The 16,877-nt window shown below is 39.8% G+C and overlaps 2 protein-coding genes across 3 annotated transcripts; one reads left to right on the top strand and one right to left on the bottom strand.

Annotated features, from left to right (window-relative positions):
• The first annotated feature begins 379 nt into the window (after positions 1-379).
• tpgs2 (tubulin polyglutamylase complex subunit 2) lies at positions 380-4,395 on the top strand. 2 transcript variants are annotated; one of them, XM_066646266.1, is made up of 7 exons: positions 380-508; positions 1,160-1,239; positions 1,326-1,413; positions 2,294-2,425; positions 2,697-2,798; positions 3,252-3,415; positions 3,722-4,395. In XM_066646266.1, the coding sequence occupies exons 1-7, from the start codon at positions 433-435 to the stop codon at positions 3,944-3,946; spliced, it is 867 nt and encodes a 288-aa protein (XP_066502363.1). In that variant the 5' UTR covers positions 380-432; the 3' UTR covers positions 3,947-4,395. The 2 variants fall into 2 exon arrangements, with proteins under 2 accessions (XP_066502363.1, XP_066502362.1); XM_066646265.1 differs by having other exon boundaries at positions 3,719-4,395.
• A 285-nt stretch (positions 4,396-4,680) lies between these two features.
• Positions 4,681-13,798, bottom strand: aqp7 (aquaporin 7). The gene is made up of 6 exons (XM_066646267.1): positions 13,607-13,798; positions 9,641-9,767; positions 9,406-9,543; positions 8,273-8,391; positions 7,594-7,811; positions 4,681-6,593 (listed from the first exon to the last, which is right to left on the bottom strand). Exons 1-6 carry the CDS (start codon positions 13,742-13,744, stop codon positions 6,371-6,373), a joined length of 963 nt encoding a protein of 320 aa, XP_066502364.1. The 5' UTR covers positions 13,745-13,798; the 3' UTR covers positions 4,681-6,370.
• Between the last annotated feature and the right edge of the window lie 3,079 nt (positions 13,799-16,877).

Below are 16,877 nucleotides of genomic sequence, written 5' to 3'. Positions count from 1 at the left end.
TGAACAATTCGACTCTTTTGATCAATCGAGTCAAACGATCCGAATCACTGAAACGAACGAGAACGTCTATGGATACATCTCAGATGACTCCTTAATCCCTGTGTAGTGCCCTACGTGAGTTATGAAATAGTGACATAAACGCCAAAATATTGCAATTTATTCCGAATTTATATTTGATCAAAGGACTATAGAAGCCAATATTTAGCATTTATGGCACAGTTTGGCTTCAGAAGTTAGTTTTATTACCTCTGTTGTGCACTATCTAGGGAGCTGGGAGTTAATTCGGGATAGTCGGGTACTTCCTGATGACGCTATCCTCCGCCGTTGTACTATTGGCCAATTAAGCAGTCTTTCATTTGTATTAACCAATAGGGATTGAGTATGTCTCTGTTATTGTAACGATATTGCACTGCAGATACAAGAGAGTTGGGAATGGAGGATGCAAAGGATGAAAAGACATTGAAAGCTTTCTCAGAAAGACTTACTCTAGGAATCACTCGGATTTTAGGTGAGACATCATCAGCATGTATTCTTAATTATAAGCCTGGCCTATAAACTGCCTGCTCACAGATATACTGAAGCTCAAGCCATTGACACTTTGTGTCTCGTTTGAAGAAGTATAGCATTAGATAAAACTAGACGTTAATTTATAACTGCAGTGTTTTTGGACTGAATTAAGTAACAGGATTACCGTTTGGAAATGAATGGTTTTGTATAATATACTGTTTAATATTAGACAATCTGTTTCTCTCAAATAGAGTCCAGAGAGTGGAGCACTTGTCTTCTTAGTCCTTAGTCATAGTCCCATTATTTATACAGTCTATTTTCCCATTGGTGGGGTGCTTTGGTTCCTTTTAATGAAGACCATGTATTTGGCCGGAGGGAGAGAGTTTTTACTCAGTGAGAGTGAGGTTTTTAAGGGTCTGAAGAAAATATGAAATATTTTTAGTCATTATTTCTTGCATCTTATTATTGTACTAAACCGTATTTATTCTGTCTATTGGTTCATACGATGCAATTTGATTCCTTATCTCATGTGAGTTGCCAAGAACAAAAAAAAGTATTTCTTGCATTCAAAAATTAGTTTTATTATGAGGTATTGTTGCCACTGTATTTTTTTTTGTTTGTTTGTTTTTTGTTCCTTTCACTACTTTCCCAGAAAACCTCCCTGGTGTGTTAGACATACGATTTGCTGAGAGAGACCCTGCAGAGAAGAGATGCCTCCTCTCGTGGGAGCAGGTATCAGAAATCTTCATATATTCACAAAGCCCTTTCATAGAACTAACAGTGACACTAAATGTGTGTGTAAATATGTGTCTTTTCAGAAAAATAACTGTGTTTTGCCAGACGACCTGAGAGATTTCTACCTCACCACTGATGGCTTCACTCTCACCTGGAGCGCCAAACTGGAGCGTGGGTTCCTTGTTATTACAGTCTTATAAGCATTTTAGTAATATACTTTTGATAAGAGAGGAATTTATATTGTATATTGATAGTGGGCTCTCAGTGGGGTTGGGACTCATATTCAGAATGACTAATGCAGGTATTAAGGTGTATTAACCACACATTTGGGTGACTGTCTGTGAGGAGTGTGGTGTGTTCTCCCTGTGTCTACATGGGTTTCCTCTGGGTGACTGTCTGTGAGGAGTGTGGTGTGTTCTCCCTGTGTCTGCGTGGGTTTCCTCCGGGTGACTGTCTGTGAGGAGTGTGGTGTGTTCTCCCTGTGTCTGTGTGGGTTTCCTCCGGGTGCTCCGGTTTCCTCCCACAGTCCAAAAACGCACGTTGGTAGGTGGATTGGCGACTCAAAAATGTCCGTAGGTGTGAGTGAATGTGTGTTTGTTGCTCTTTGAAGGACTGGTGCCCCCTCCAGGGTGTATTCCCGCCTTGTGTCCAATGATTCCAGGTAGGCTCTGGACCCACCGTGACCCTGAACTGGATAAGCGCTTACAGATAATGGATGAATGAATGAATGAACCACACATTTGTGTTGAAATACGGTTGCAATTTGGCACATAATATACATATAAACCTCTTAGTGTTGCCCAGGTAACAGTGGGATGATTAAGCAAAACCGTCTCCAGCATATTAAGCATCAGAAAAACTAAATGTTGTGATTTATTTTTTCATTTATATTTGTTAAATACTGTTGACTGCTCCTATAAATACATTACATTAATAACTGCTGTAAAATGTAAAGTTTACCTTCTAAGCATTAAACGTTTGCTAAACTACTGTTTGAAGACAAAATAATAAACATATTAAAATGTTCTTATGCATATTTTTGTGCTTACAGACGAGCCAGTTCCTGTTGGCTGTATGGTGATAAACAGTGTGGCCAAGCTTCAACTTCTTGCCCAATCAAACATCTACTCACTTCCCAGTGCACCCACATTAGCTGACCTTGACTTTCAGGATGATTGGGAAGGTGAGGTTTAATTAAGACTTATTTCTAAAAGAGTGGCAGTGTGTTGTCATCGTTGTTGAAACAAAACCTTGTACTTTACCCAATCTTGTTGTTTGACATCATTTTAAAATGTTATAATTAACAAACCTAAAAAAACAGGCTTTAAACTGTAAAATTGCCATTTCAACCGCAGTGTTATGTGTTTAAATATTTAAGGCAGTATTATTTTCCTCCATTTTTTTAGAGTACAGTAAACTGGATATATTTTATAACTGTTTTAAATGTTCTCTAGGGTCAGAGGTGCCACACTTTGACTCACGTAGCCGGATATTTGAGCTTGACCGATGTGCTGGGAATGGCAGAGTCTGCCTTGTTTACAGCAACTGCACTCCAGGTGAAAATCTGTTTAAATCACATTTTAGGCGAATTTTCTATTTTTTTTTTAAATATATCAATATTTGAAGCTTATATTATCAACATTGTTGCTATTGTTTAAAGCTGAGAAATGTAAACTAATACCACTGCGATTGTGAACCACATACAGTTGAATTGGAACCAGACAGAAGCAAGCGAACACAGATGTGCTGTGTACATGGCAACACAAGGACAGTTAACTAGCCTCAGTGGCTATATGCTGGACATCTTGGCCATAACAACAAGCCTGGACACTTGTTTATAGAAAATAATCAGAATTTGGATCATTATCATTTAGTGTTGGATTAAAAAAATGCAGTTAGATTTTATCCTAGAAATGTTCAAACAGACATAGCATGTATGTGTATTTAATCTATACTCGTCATAAATCATTTTCCCCTGCCTTTTACTGTATTTTCCTGATTATATCTAGGTGGTGTGTCCCAGCAGAGTGAAATATGGTTCCTGGATTGCTCCCTTACCTGGCACTTTCTCACACCCTCCTTCACTGCATACTACAGGCTGATGATAACACATTTAGGCCTGCCAGAGTGGCAGTACACATTCACACCATACGGGCCCAGCCCACAAGCCAAGGTAGGACGAGCTTCCTACAATTAGCAAACCACTGTGTCAACAGAAATGGCTAAAATCATATATAGGTCATTAGAAATACTAGTTAAAAATCACTGATCCTTGATTTTTATGCACCATGTTGTAGTCAGATTTCAACCCAGAATGATTAAAAAAATGGGTTTATCAAGCTATAATCCACTTCCAAGCAGCATGTAATAATCAGAGGTCAAAGTATTAATGTGAGCCATAAGCCTTTAGAGCATTTCAGTGTTTTGTTTTGTAAGTGATCAAAACTGTAATCTCTTTTTTTCTTTCCTGGCACAGCAGTGGGCATCTCTTTATCAGCCCCTCACATTCCATGATGACTCTCACCCTGATGCAGCTGGGGAGCTGTTCCTGAACAAGCTGGACCCAGCCAGAGCTTTCCGTGGCTCTTCCAAAGTCAAACCTCCAGCTCCCAAGAAGAAGCAGCCAGCCCAGGCACCGGCCAGTGGAGGAGCCACTGCCAAAGGCCCAGGGGCCACAGCCCGACAGAGCGTGAACAAACGATGAAAAACTACCACATGTAGAGAAGTGCTTTACTCAGATATGCTCGGCAGATCTGCTGCTCAATGTGAAATGTTACACTGAACACTGAGGTCAGAGGTATGTGAAAAGAGATGCATGTTCTTTTGGCATGATGATGGTCTGATGATGGTCTTTAATTTACTGAGACTATGTAGGCTATTTCTTTTCTATGCACAGGAGTTTTACGTTAATTCATGAGTCTACATAATAATATAAATAGCCGTTCACTAGGATACATTAAATGGTTCCCAGTTGTGCTCAATTCATCTTAACATTGTTTGTCATTGTATCAATTTTGATAAGGTCATGAACTTATATTTGATTCTGATATTTAACTCACTACCAGTAAATGCAACCGATAACATAATTAACAAATATTATTAGGCTTGTAACTCACTCACCTGCTCCCATGTAAACCCCATTTCCAGAAACTTTGGGACATTGTGTAAAATTCAATAAAACAAGTATTTATGATTTGTTGATTTTTATTTAATAAATTAACTTATACAAAAAATATATCCAATGTTTTCACTGATCTATTTGATTGTGATTTGTAAACATTAAAAATATATATATAATTTGATGTCTGCAGCACAAATCAAATAAGCTGAGATTTACAGAATATTCATGTCACACTGTTTTGAAATTGTACACTATAAGCAGGTGAATATATATATATATATATATATATATATATATAGCATATGAGAAGGAAAACGAGAGGGCAGGGCAACAAAGGAGACACAAGTGGAGTCACTGATACTAGGGTGTAGCTAAAGGGGAGACCAGGGCAAAACAAAACAAAGCTATGTGCTCCTCAAGCGCAAGGCTGACAACAAAAACAAAGCCGGTAAACAACAAACTGGGCAAAAGCGTGACACACAGGACTAGCGCCCCCTCCAGAGTTTGTTCCTGCCCTGCGCCCAGTGATTCCGGGTAGGCTCCGGACCCACTGCGACCCCTGGACTGGATAAGCAGTTACAGACAATGAATGAATGAATGAAGTTGTGGTTATTGGAAATCTTTTCTTTGTGCTTTGTTCAGTTAAATGAACCTTCAAGAGAATGAACAAGTCACAGATTCTTGTTTTATTTGCACGTTGCAAATTTTCCCAACTTTTCAGCAAATGGGGAATGTACACACTTGTTCACACACACTCTCATCCATACTCAATAACATACACAATCACTTGATCATATTTATTATCACTCACTCATATACATTATCACTTACACATGGTTAGGACTCGCACCACAAGAGGCACTATTTCTCACGTACTCATATATTTAGGGACTGCTCCACAGGGTGTTGCTAATATTTGCATTAATGACACTTTGTCCTTGTTAGTTATAAAGAGGTTTGTGACAAACAGTGTGATAAACAGGCTTTGTATTGCCATTGAACAATGTACAACACAATTACTCTCTACATTTATCCCATCCATGGAAGTAAACAACACACACACACTAGAGCCCTGGGGCAATGAGCACACAGATACACACAGAGCCGTGGGCAGCCATCCTTAGCACCCAGGGAGTAGTTGACTGTAAGGTGTTTTGCTGAAGGGCACCTCAGCTGTGGACGTTGAGGGAGGAGACAGAGCTGTTCCTTCACTGGCTGTGGGGATCGAGCAAGCTATCTTCTAGTCCCAACCCTGTTTCTGTAAGCATTAGGCCACACCTTCCCCCTAATCATGTGTACTTGGAGGAAATTTCCCTTCTTCTAGAACCCACAATGTTTAATATAATATGCTGCTTGGAGAAAAAAAAGCACCCGTGGCTCCATTTAACTTGGAACAGAATATTTATATAATTGTTTTCATGTAATGGCTGCCAACAAACCACAGTGTATTATACTAATGAGAATTTGGAATTCATTTTCTTCTATTGGGCTGCCTTTAGCTGCATGGGTATGACTTGATTATCGCTGGATGATCTTGAACATTGTTAACAGTTGCAGGCAGTTAATTATAAACTCCTGCTTGTTTACTTTTAGATTTTTTTTTTTATTATTCGTTCACATGCTGATGTAAATGGCTTTAAATAAGTGTCTGCCATGTCATGTCCAATATTTACACAGCGTCATGTAAAAGAGTCATTTAAACTGTTGAATTACAGTTTCAGTATCTGCCACAATGAGGTGTAAATGATAAGAAATTAGAATAAAAAATTTCCACCTCTACTTTCCTTGCTTACTCATAAAATATGTGGCCAATACTGAAGTAGTCACTAACAAATGCCATTCTTTTATGAACTTCTGTCCAGCAGAGTGGAGCAGAAGAAGCAGTGGCGAGTTTAATCTCCATCCACAAATGCCTAAGCTCGTACAAGACTGGATCAATCTCTCTGTGAACATTGTTTCTCTGCAGTGAACCTCTATTTTTTATGTTCCTATTAATTTCTGTTCCCATTAAGTAGTGTCTTGCTCCACTGGGTGCTTTCCACACACTTGTGTTCTTCCATTCTTGTACGGATGGAGTGGAGCACCCTCCGAGGGTCCTTCCCCATGCTCTAGTTCTTTGTCTGTGTGAACAGGATGGAGTAGTTCCACTAACGCTTTATAAATCAAAGCTCCAGTCACTCCACCTACTAAAGGAGCCACCACAGGAACCCACCACCAACCATTACCTGCCCTGCAGAGACACACAAAAAACATTCAAAATGAGCTAAATTTACTTTAAGAGGTATCAAGTTTTATATGCAATCTGAAAGTATATAAAAAAACAGAACAAAAAACAAAGTGTAAAAACTGTCATATAACCTCAACTGATATACATTTACACATAAAAATAACATAAGTGTATATGATATTCTGTGTGTCTTTTTTCAAATATAAACCCTCCATAGTGGACTATTTAACTAAATAAACTGCAGTTAACAACATGCTCACTGCATAAAGCAACAGGGGCAGTATTTCAGAGTATCAATACATTTTTTGTAACTGTATGTAAGAGTAAATGGCTTTAAAGGGAATGTCTACTATTTTCACAGTTCTCTCTGGTTGTTTACATTCCAAAACGTATTTTAGGGTGGAAAGGTGTAATTGAGGGGGGAAAAACGACTGTTGTTTGCAGGTGGATGAAGTTTAGCTTGTCTAACTTTTTATTTACTGTTTGAATTACAACAGAAACTCATTTGTAACTTGAGTTGTTTAGTTTTGTAGCACTTTGCACTTTTGGTAAATTGTTAGTGTAGTTACGTTAAAGGCTACAGACTGTGCTCTAAATGTAATAAATTCATTCTGATGAAGCTCATTTTGTCCACTTTTGCAGGGTTGATAGTAAACAGAAATAACCAGACTTTGATCCACTGTGGCAATCCTTAGCATTTAGCTTTGCATGGAATGTTTTTTAATACTCCTTACCACTGTAACAGTACAATCACTGTAAATAACATGTACTCTTAATCGTTTAATTATGCCTTCCTTTTTAAGATCAATTTGCCCTCTCATTGTTGGAGAATGAATCCTGCTGGAGATATGAGAATTTGCTATGACAGTAACCTCACAGTAATGAAGAGAACAGCTCTTTAGAGGTCTTAGTGGCTGCTCTAGTTAAAGCTACATGCTTTGGTGCTGCTACTACACCTGTTTGAGCTTTATAATGCCATATAGTTCCATGGAGTTGCATTTACCTGAACACCTCTGATCCCCAGCCTGCGATGGCTGTAAAAACTCTCGGGCTGAGATCTCGTGTGGGGTTGATGGCATAGCCGCTGTTGCTCCCCATGGAAACTCCGATCAGCAGAACAAGAGCCCCCACAGCCACAGACTCTCCTCCAGATGGAGCGGGCTGGTTCTTCCTGTCTGCCAGAGCCGTTAGACACAGCAGCAGCATGGCGGTGCCAAGCACCTGAGTCCGGCAGATGGGGCGATATTAGACTGGCATACTGGCCTTATAACCAGCAAATAAATCAAAATGGCTCAAAAAAACCAAGACATTTCCAAAAGCATTCACTCTCACTCTCACATCTCTCCATGGCAGTGAGCTGTCTTCATACGGAGCTACAGAATGCCTTCACTGGACATTTCATAATATGCCAAGATGGTATTTTATAGAGTTGGTATGTATTAGAGACTTTAAAGAAGCAATCAATCTTTCTTCTTCATGTCATTAAACAGGCATTAGACTGACACCTAGTGGCCTAGATGTATGGGAGACTCTATACTACTTTAGACATGGCCGAATCGATTAAGAGCAATAAAGCAATTTAAGTTTGTATCTAATCCAAGCTGCACACATGAGAAAAGATGTAAAAATAATAGCATTGGAAATGCAGGTTTTGTCTTTATATGCTGAATCCACTGAATTACCTGGTCCAGAAACCCAGCTTGTATAGAGATGTAAGGTGCTGGGTAAGTGGCAAATATCCCAGCTGTTGCTCTAGGGCCAGAAACTGTGAAGTTACCCCCACAGTAACTGTGTATGGCATCTATAAAACATCAAGTGGAAAATGACTTCAGTAACAGTGTCACTTCAGTAAACAGCAAATAATCCTTCGTATTACACTTTACCCAAATGTCAAATATATCAAGTATATTTTTACTCTCTTCAAAGATTCTTTGTGACAACAGAAGTTATAAAAGGTGGTTTGTAAATGAAATTTAATTGAATGTTATTGAAGTGGAGCAGTACAGTGGTCTACTCAGTGGTAAAGAGTCCTGGGGATTCAGTTCTTGCCTCAAGTCATTGTCTGTGAGAAGTTTGGTGTGTTCTTCTTGTGTCTGCTTGGGTTTCCTCCAGATGCACATGTTTTTATAGGGATTAGCTGTTGGATATTTTCCATAGATGTGAGTGTTTGAGTGAGTGTGCGAAACCCACTTCCAACTTTACAGCCAATGATACCAAGTAGGCACTGGACCCACTGTGACCCACTATGATAGATTATAATACAGGTATTCTGTTCCAATAAGAGTTCCAAAATATATTATTCATTCATTTATTCATTGTCTGTAACCTCTTATCCAATTCAGGGTTGTGGGTCCGGAGCCTACCCTGAATCACTGGGTGCAAGGCAGGAACACAACATAGAGGGGGCGCCAGTCCTTCACAGGGCGACACATACTCGCACATTCACTCACATACTCACACCTATGGACACTTGAATTGCCAATCCACCAACCAACATGTGTTTTTGGACCGTGGGAAACCCGCAAACCCATGCAGACACGGGGTGAACACACCAAACTCCTCACAGACAGTCACCCGGGGCAGGGCTCGAACCTACAAGGCCAGGACCCTGAAGCTGTTGCACCACTGTGCCGCCCCAAAATATTTCAAATCTTCCAAAATATCATGGAGATCGATATCATAATATTTTAAAAAATAAATAAATGTACTGCAAATACATCAAAAATAACACATCTTTTTTTTTTTTTTTTGATTGACTACATGTAAATTAGATTTAAGCAGAATCATCACGTTACGACTGAATGTGCTTATTCACCATAGTAAAGAGTAAAAACTGTTCCAGCAGCAAGAAAAGAGCCCAGAAGCTGAGCAGCTACATACAGAGGGAGCATCTTCCAGCCAAGACGTCCAAAAACACACAGAGTGAACGACACTGCTGCATTCATATGAGCACCTACACAGAGAACATCCTCATATAGCTTTCTCCTCTTTATATATTCTAAAAAAATGTTTATACATTTCAGAAATATTAAGAAAAGGTAAGAGCTTGCCTGATATTTTCCCACCAACGTGCACTCCCATAGCAACTCCCAGACCAAAACCTAGATTAATACTCAAATAATCTCCAAATAAGCCACCTCCCGTGATCACCTGAGCGACTGAGCCTAGTCCAAACACCTGGAAGAAAGACATACGCGTCAATACATTCACCAAGACCAACAAAGTGAGTCTCGTTCTGGACATACTGCTGGAGAATGAGTCTGATTAGTTACATCACTAAACACTTCTGTGGTTGTGTAAGATTTGGGTTGAGTTCAGGACATTGTTTCTAAGTATAGGGTTTTGACAAAGAGGTGAAATGTGTGTGACAAACTTCAGGCCAGTGTTGACGATAAAAACTCTTAAAGTCTTACACCAGGCTTCATTCATGTCTCTGAAATCTACCCCATTGCTTAGCTTAAGCCCAGACGGTGTTAGTTTAACCTGTGGACGTGGGAGTTAAACAATTATTACCTGAGTATCTCAGTAGTTTTATTCCCGTCCGAATATACCAGTTCAAGCATTTTTCGGAGTGCGCGCTCCCGTTTCCCGTCTTTTACCTATTGGAGCAGTAAAGATTTGTACCTACGAGCAGTAAAAATGACCCCAGATTATACTAATCCCGTCCGAATTGAAATACGTGGGAATATTGCGTCATATCTCGGGGATAATGCAGTTTTTCGAGGGTTTTCTCGAGAACAGAGGAACTGAAGTAGGCTTTTAGTGATTAAATATACTCTTTAAGTTAAAGCTCAGCGGCTGAACGACCTGTAGGTATATTTTGTCCACACTAGCAGCCTCCATACGTGTTATGAGCGTGTTTCGCTACCATTAAACGGTTTATAATATCGGTTATGATAATTGTGTACAGGTTTAGTAAAGTTTTTTGCCACCTTCTCGTCCGTTATCTGTTGTGAAGGATTAGAAGATAAAGTCGTTGAGGGCTGTATGTATTCGGTGGGAGGGCTGGTCTCAGAACAGTTGTGACAGTATAAAAACTAGTAGCTCTGCTGTGCCTAATCCACACTGTGTGACGGCAGTGCGTGAATCCAGTAGCCCCTCCCATCTCAGTTATTTTCACTGAGATTTCTTATCCATTGTTAAGGCACCATAAACATCGCTGACGTCTTGTGGAAAAATTACACTAGGCTTAATCTCTGCACAGGGAACGGACTTTATGTGTTGGTTTCACCTGATAGGGATTTAGAGATGTCCTATATTTTCCTTTCAGTGGAAAATCCCAATTCAGTACAGTGTGTAGAGTCCAGAGCTAAACTTAAGCCCTGTCAGAAAAATTCTGTTTATCAAAGTCTGTTAACCAAGAATATATTTTCCTAATATTTTTTAATTGAAAAGTAAAATACACATACAGTAACCACGGTAAAGTTAGTTTTCTTTTCGATATTCGGTTTTCCGGCGTCAATACCTTTTCAAAATAAGGTTATTTCTGACACAGGGTTACATATTCTGAATGGTATGGACACAGAGAACAGTGGACACTGTTTTTATGGACGCTCCGCTGCATTTGATATATGCTCCTTTTCCTTTCAATAGCTAAAAAAACAGACCGTTTTTGACATCGCAACAAAGTGCATTCGTTTCTAGACTCTGTCCACAGCAATGCACACCATCGTCTTTCAGCCTAATTTGCTTAAATACGATTAAATACGTACTTTCCTGTCGCCGCTAACAACAGGTCACAATCTTCAATAGCTTCGTTTTCACTGTGTTTATAAACATCAGATTGGCCGTGTTAGATACTTGGAGTGATGGGGAAGAATGCACACCAAATGTGTTTTCATACTGACCTCTCATTAACAGTTAAATTCAGAATTTAGGTCTCTCTCTCTCTCTGTCTCTCTCTCACACACACACACACACACACTCTCACTCAGTCACTCACTCACTCAGTCTGTCTCACTCTCAGTCTGTCTCTCACTCTGTTTGTCTGTCTGATCTGATTCACCCAGGAGGGGTCAGGTAGTGAGGACTGTGGACACAGTGAAGAGACTGTGAGAAGTAGTGAAGCAGAAAGCTTTATTTAAAGAGAATGTCTTTAATCGTATTTAAGCAAATTAGGCTGAAAGACGATGGTGTGCATTGCTGTGGACAGAGTCTAGAAACGAATGCACTTTGTTGCGATGTCAAAAACGGTCTGTTTCTTTAGCTATTGAAAGGAAAAGGAGCATATATCAAATGCACCGGAGCGTCCAGTAAAACATTGGAGTCAAGCTATCCGCACTTTGGAAACTGACGGTCAAGCCATCCGCGCTTCAAATCCGAATGCACGTATAGGCGCGTCATTACGGTTTTTCATTGCGGAGAACACCACATCCGCTTTGGGACAGATAAGAGAGTCTGAAACCCGCGTTTGAGCAGCGATGTCTCTGTCACTAAATAAATGGACTAAATGGGCTAAAATTACCAAGCCATTAGGATTATATTTCGTTTTAAATCTCTTTAAAGAGGCAAAACACGCTTTGATTTTATTATTTCATACATTTACGTATTTTTTTTACTTTTCTATAAACACTTAACTGGCTTTGAATAGTAATCCTGGTGGACATGTAGAAATACAGATTACATTTTACTGTCATTTAACAGAGGTGGCTCACTGTATAATATTCTCATGGATTTATACTGAATACCTACCAATATGGATTTCTCATAAATTACCCATAATGCCTAAACCATTCCACTGTCATTAAAGTTAGGGGCCCCTTGGCTATCAGCTGTATGATTTTAGTAGAATTTCACTGTGTACTTTTCTCATAAACTCATACTGAATATTTACCAATATGGATTTCTCAAAAACTACCCATAATGCCTAAACTATTCCACTGTCATTAAAAAGAGGGACCTATTGCCTATCAGCTGTATGATTTTGACAGAATTTCACTGTATATGCTTCGCATAGATAAGAAAGATATTTTCTGAAGCCCATGGGAAAATGCCCTTGTGCATTTTCATATCATATGGCAAAAGCATTTGAGTTACAGTTGTTTTTCTGTGATGCTTGGAAGGCAGACTGCACAGCTGTTTTTAAACAGAATCTGGAAATACACAGTAATTCAAGTTCTTCATAATTTTGATAATTATTAACGTTCAAGTTGTTAGGATGTTGGAATTGGGGGGGGTTAGAGGTGGTTCGGTATATGTTGGAAACTAACCCTAGCTGTCTATGTTTTTGAACATAACGTACATGACAACCAATCAAATGAGAGCATCCGTCCGCTACAGAGCAACCCAGAGTACAGCATGCCATGCTCATGTTCTATAATCCATGAGAATATTATACAGTGAGCCACCTCTGTTAAATGACAGTAAAATGTAATCTGTATTTCTACATGTCCATCAGGATTACTATTCAAAGCCAGTTAAGTGTTAATAGAAAAGTAAAAAATACGTAAATATATGAAATAATCAAAGCGTGTTTTGCCTCTTTAAAGAGATTTAAAACGAAATATAATCCTAATGGCTTGGTAATTTTAGCCCATTTAGTCCATTTATTTAGTGACAGAGACATCGCTGCTCAAACGCGGGTTTCAGACTCTCTTATCTGTCCCAAAGCGGATGTGGTGTTCTCCGCAATGAAAAACCGTAATGACGCGCCTATACGTGCATTCGGATTTGAAGCGCGGATGGCTTGACCGTCAGTTTCCAAAGTGCGGATAGCTTGACTCCAGTAAACAGTGTGCATTGTTCTCTGTGTCCGTACCATTCAGAATATGTAACCCCGTGTCAGATATAACCTTATTTTGAAAAGGTATTGACGCCGGAAAACCGAATATCGAAAATAAATCTAACTTTACCGTGGTCATACACCAGTCTAAACACAAAATATATTTAGTCCCAGACTTGGATTACTCTGACTCTAAGGGCTGCTGTGCCTGACAAGTTTTAACCTTGATTGTTCATGTCCAGTTTACAGTGTTTTTAATTCTAAATTCTTTACTGAGATGAATGAACAATCTCACCATCATGACGAATGTGCTGAGACATTCTGCAAGTCCCACTCGAACATGCTCCTTGTCCACCCAGCACACAGAGTGTCCCCTGACCCCTGTCAGCTGCTCAGCTTTAACTTCTTCCAGCGTGTTTGACTGCTGCCTCATTTTCTACTTTCACTCTCTGTCTCTCTTTTGTTCTCTCCTTCCCTCTCTTGCGTCAATGGTCTTCCGGGGTCCTTCAGAACATTTCACGCTATTGCTGATCAGTTTAATATTCTTCTGCTCTGTTGCTTCCTTGTCTAATCTTTTCACATGGCTACATGTGTTGAGTGTCCTCTTACATGTCCCTCCCCACAACACACCCCCATAACAGCCCTATAAGCCCTCTGTGGAGGTGTGCAGAGAGCCAGCAGTGGGGTTTAAGTGCTCAGAACTACATAGTATTTCAATTTTCTGGACCAAAAAACATTTCTAAAAATGCTTTTCCTTTTTTTTCCCAACAGCGCTGGTAAACTGGGTAGGTTTGGTCTCCCCTCTATTAATAAGTTTAAATAATCACAGCGTTTACAACGGTCCATAGATCAATTGTTCTTCTGTTACGTGTTCAGTGTTTAACTGACACAGCAAAATCAACTGTTCACTCTCAGAACAAAAAAAGGGTACAGTAGAGGTACAGTATTGTCACTAATGGTACAAACAGTGTAAATGTACCTTTAAAGACACAAAACAGTGCTCTTAGAGTCTAGAAGGAGAGGTGAATATTTGTAATACTTAGTTACACAACTGTGTAAAATAAAACAACATTATGTAAGCCCTGATGATGAAATTGGGCGTATGAAATCAACACATTTAAAATCTAAAATTAAAATTGAATCATGTACAGTTGTGTTCCCCAGTTAAAAACAAAATGACGATGAACCCTTGAGAGTGCCTCCACAGAGAAAAATATTTCTCACAGTGTTTAACGAATTCACTCTAAATGAACTTCACTGAAGCAGACCTTAAATCAACTGGAAAAATAGTGATTTCACTGTGTATGCAGTGTTTATTACTAACAAATAAAATAGATTCAATTTACAGCAGAGTTGTTGAGCATTTTGCAAAGTCAGGACGCACCCTTCATGAATATAAATGGTAACACAGTAATAGGCGCATGAGTAAAATATGTCTCTATCAAGGAGTTTATTCAGTGTCTGCTGAGGTGAGATACCGCTGAGACGTTCCAAAGAAGCCTCCACCCTCTAGACATAAGAACTACAGGGTCTTGCACAACAGAAACACGGACAGACGTGCATCCAATTTACCATGAATGAGCAGTGAGTATAGATAGTGAATTATATCTCAGATCTGATAAAAAATGAGTGGCGCTGCAGGCAGTGTGGCTTACACAGAGGTGCAGGATATCTGGGTCCAGGATTATAAGTGACTGTCTGTGACGAGTGTGCACCAGATCTCACCCACAGTCCAACATGTAGCTGTTTGTAATGCCTAACTGAAATAGGTGTGTTCCTGCTTTGTGCAATGTGGCTCTGGATAGACTCTTACAAGAGATGAATGAATGAATGAATGACGGCACGGTGGTGCAGCAGGTAGTGTCGCAGTCACACAGCTCCAGGGACCTGGAGGTTGTGAGTTTGATTCCCGCTCCGGGTGACTGTCTGTGAGGAGTGTGGTGTGTTCTCCCTGTGTCTGCGTGGGTTTCCTCCGGGTGACTGTCTGTGAGGAGTGTGGTGTGTTCTCCCTGTGTCTGCGTGGGTTTCCTCCGGGTGACTGTCTGTGAGGAGTGTGGTGTGTTCTCCCTGTGTCTGCGTGGGTTTCCTCCAGGTGACTGTCTGTGAGGAGTTGATGTGTTCTCCCTGTGTCTGCGTGGGTTTCCTCCGGGTGCTCCGGTTTCCTCCCACAGTCCAAAAAACACATGTTGGTAGGTGGATTGGTGACTCAAATGTGTCTGTAGTTGTGTGTGAGTGAATGTGTGTGTGTGTGTGTGTGTTGCCCTGTGAAGGACTGGCGCCCCCACCAGGGTGTATTCCCGCCTTGTGCCCAATGATTCCAGGTAGGCTCTGGACCTGAATTGGATAAGCGGTTACAGATAATGAATGAATGAATGAATGATATGACAGGCTAGAGTGGCAATCAAGACTCAGCTCTCAGTATGTAACTTGTAAGTTAAAGGAACAATATCCTGCTATATTTTGTATTTCTTTCTACTTGCTTCCCTTCACATACTTATTTGAGTCTACATAATAAAAACAGCCATTCATTATTACATGACTGTCTCTCAACCACTGTTTATCTCTTACTGTCCCTTACATTGCTGTTGTTACTGTACCTTTAAGGCTTATTATATGCAAACGATATACATTACAAATACATTATAAAAGGTTTGTTAAAATACATTAATTTTATGACATAAACAAAAACATTATTAATTTAAAGTGGATGCTTTTCCTGTATTTGTTGTGTATAGATTGGAGACTGTATGGTACATGGCTGTAATGACTTATTAGAAAACATATGCTTTATGTCTGGACCCTAGGGGACTTTTACTTGAGGCCTTCAGCTCCAAAGAAGTCTACTGTAAGCCCAGAGTTTGATGTAGTAACACAGTTTGAACAGTAGAGGTCACATCTTGCTTGCTTAAATTCCCATTGTGTAAAACGGAGAGATAATAATATTATAGTACTCTGGCTTTGTATGAATATTGTTTATTTGTGTTTATTATTTATTTACATGTAAGCCATAATGTAAATAATGATCTGATTGTTCTCCCATAAACAATCAGATATTGGCTGTATGCATCTGTCCACAAGTGTGAGTGTGTGACTGATTCTAGGCATGTGACTGCCTTCCATGGCATGATTCAGGGCATGATCCTTGTGATTTAGCCTCAGGGCTGGAGCACAAAAGAGATAAGGGGGCAAGAGGCAAACAAGATTCTGCCACAATATTTTCTGAAGCGCAGAAAGCCCAACCCTCACCACACACACCCACAGACCACACCAAATAATTCTCCCACTTTTGACACCAGTAAGAAAAGTCCATCAAAACAGACCTACGTGGATGGAGTGGGTTTCAGGAAGTGGGGGTTCAGTTGGACTGTGCAGCATTGCTTGAACAAACATAATCATCAAGAAAATGTGAAAATTAGGAATGCTTATTGTAAATATGCTATATATATAGTACATGTGCAACTTTCCCCAGAACCCTTTAATATGACATAAACACAGAAACTATGTGGGGATGGATGTAGGGTGGTTTGGATACCCTTCATTCAAACAAAAACCAGATGGAAACGTGC

The sequence above is a fragment of the Hoplias malabaricus genome, chromosome 15, assembly GCF_029633855.1.
Source record: "Hoplias malabaricus isolate fHopMal1 chromosome 15, fHopMal1.hap1, whole genome shotgun sequence".
NCBI lineage: Eukaryota > Metazoa > Chordata > Actinopteri > Characiformes > Erythrinidae > Hoplias > Hoplias malabaricus.
This window is presented reverse-complemented; position numbering and strand designations above follow the sequence as displayed.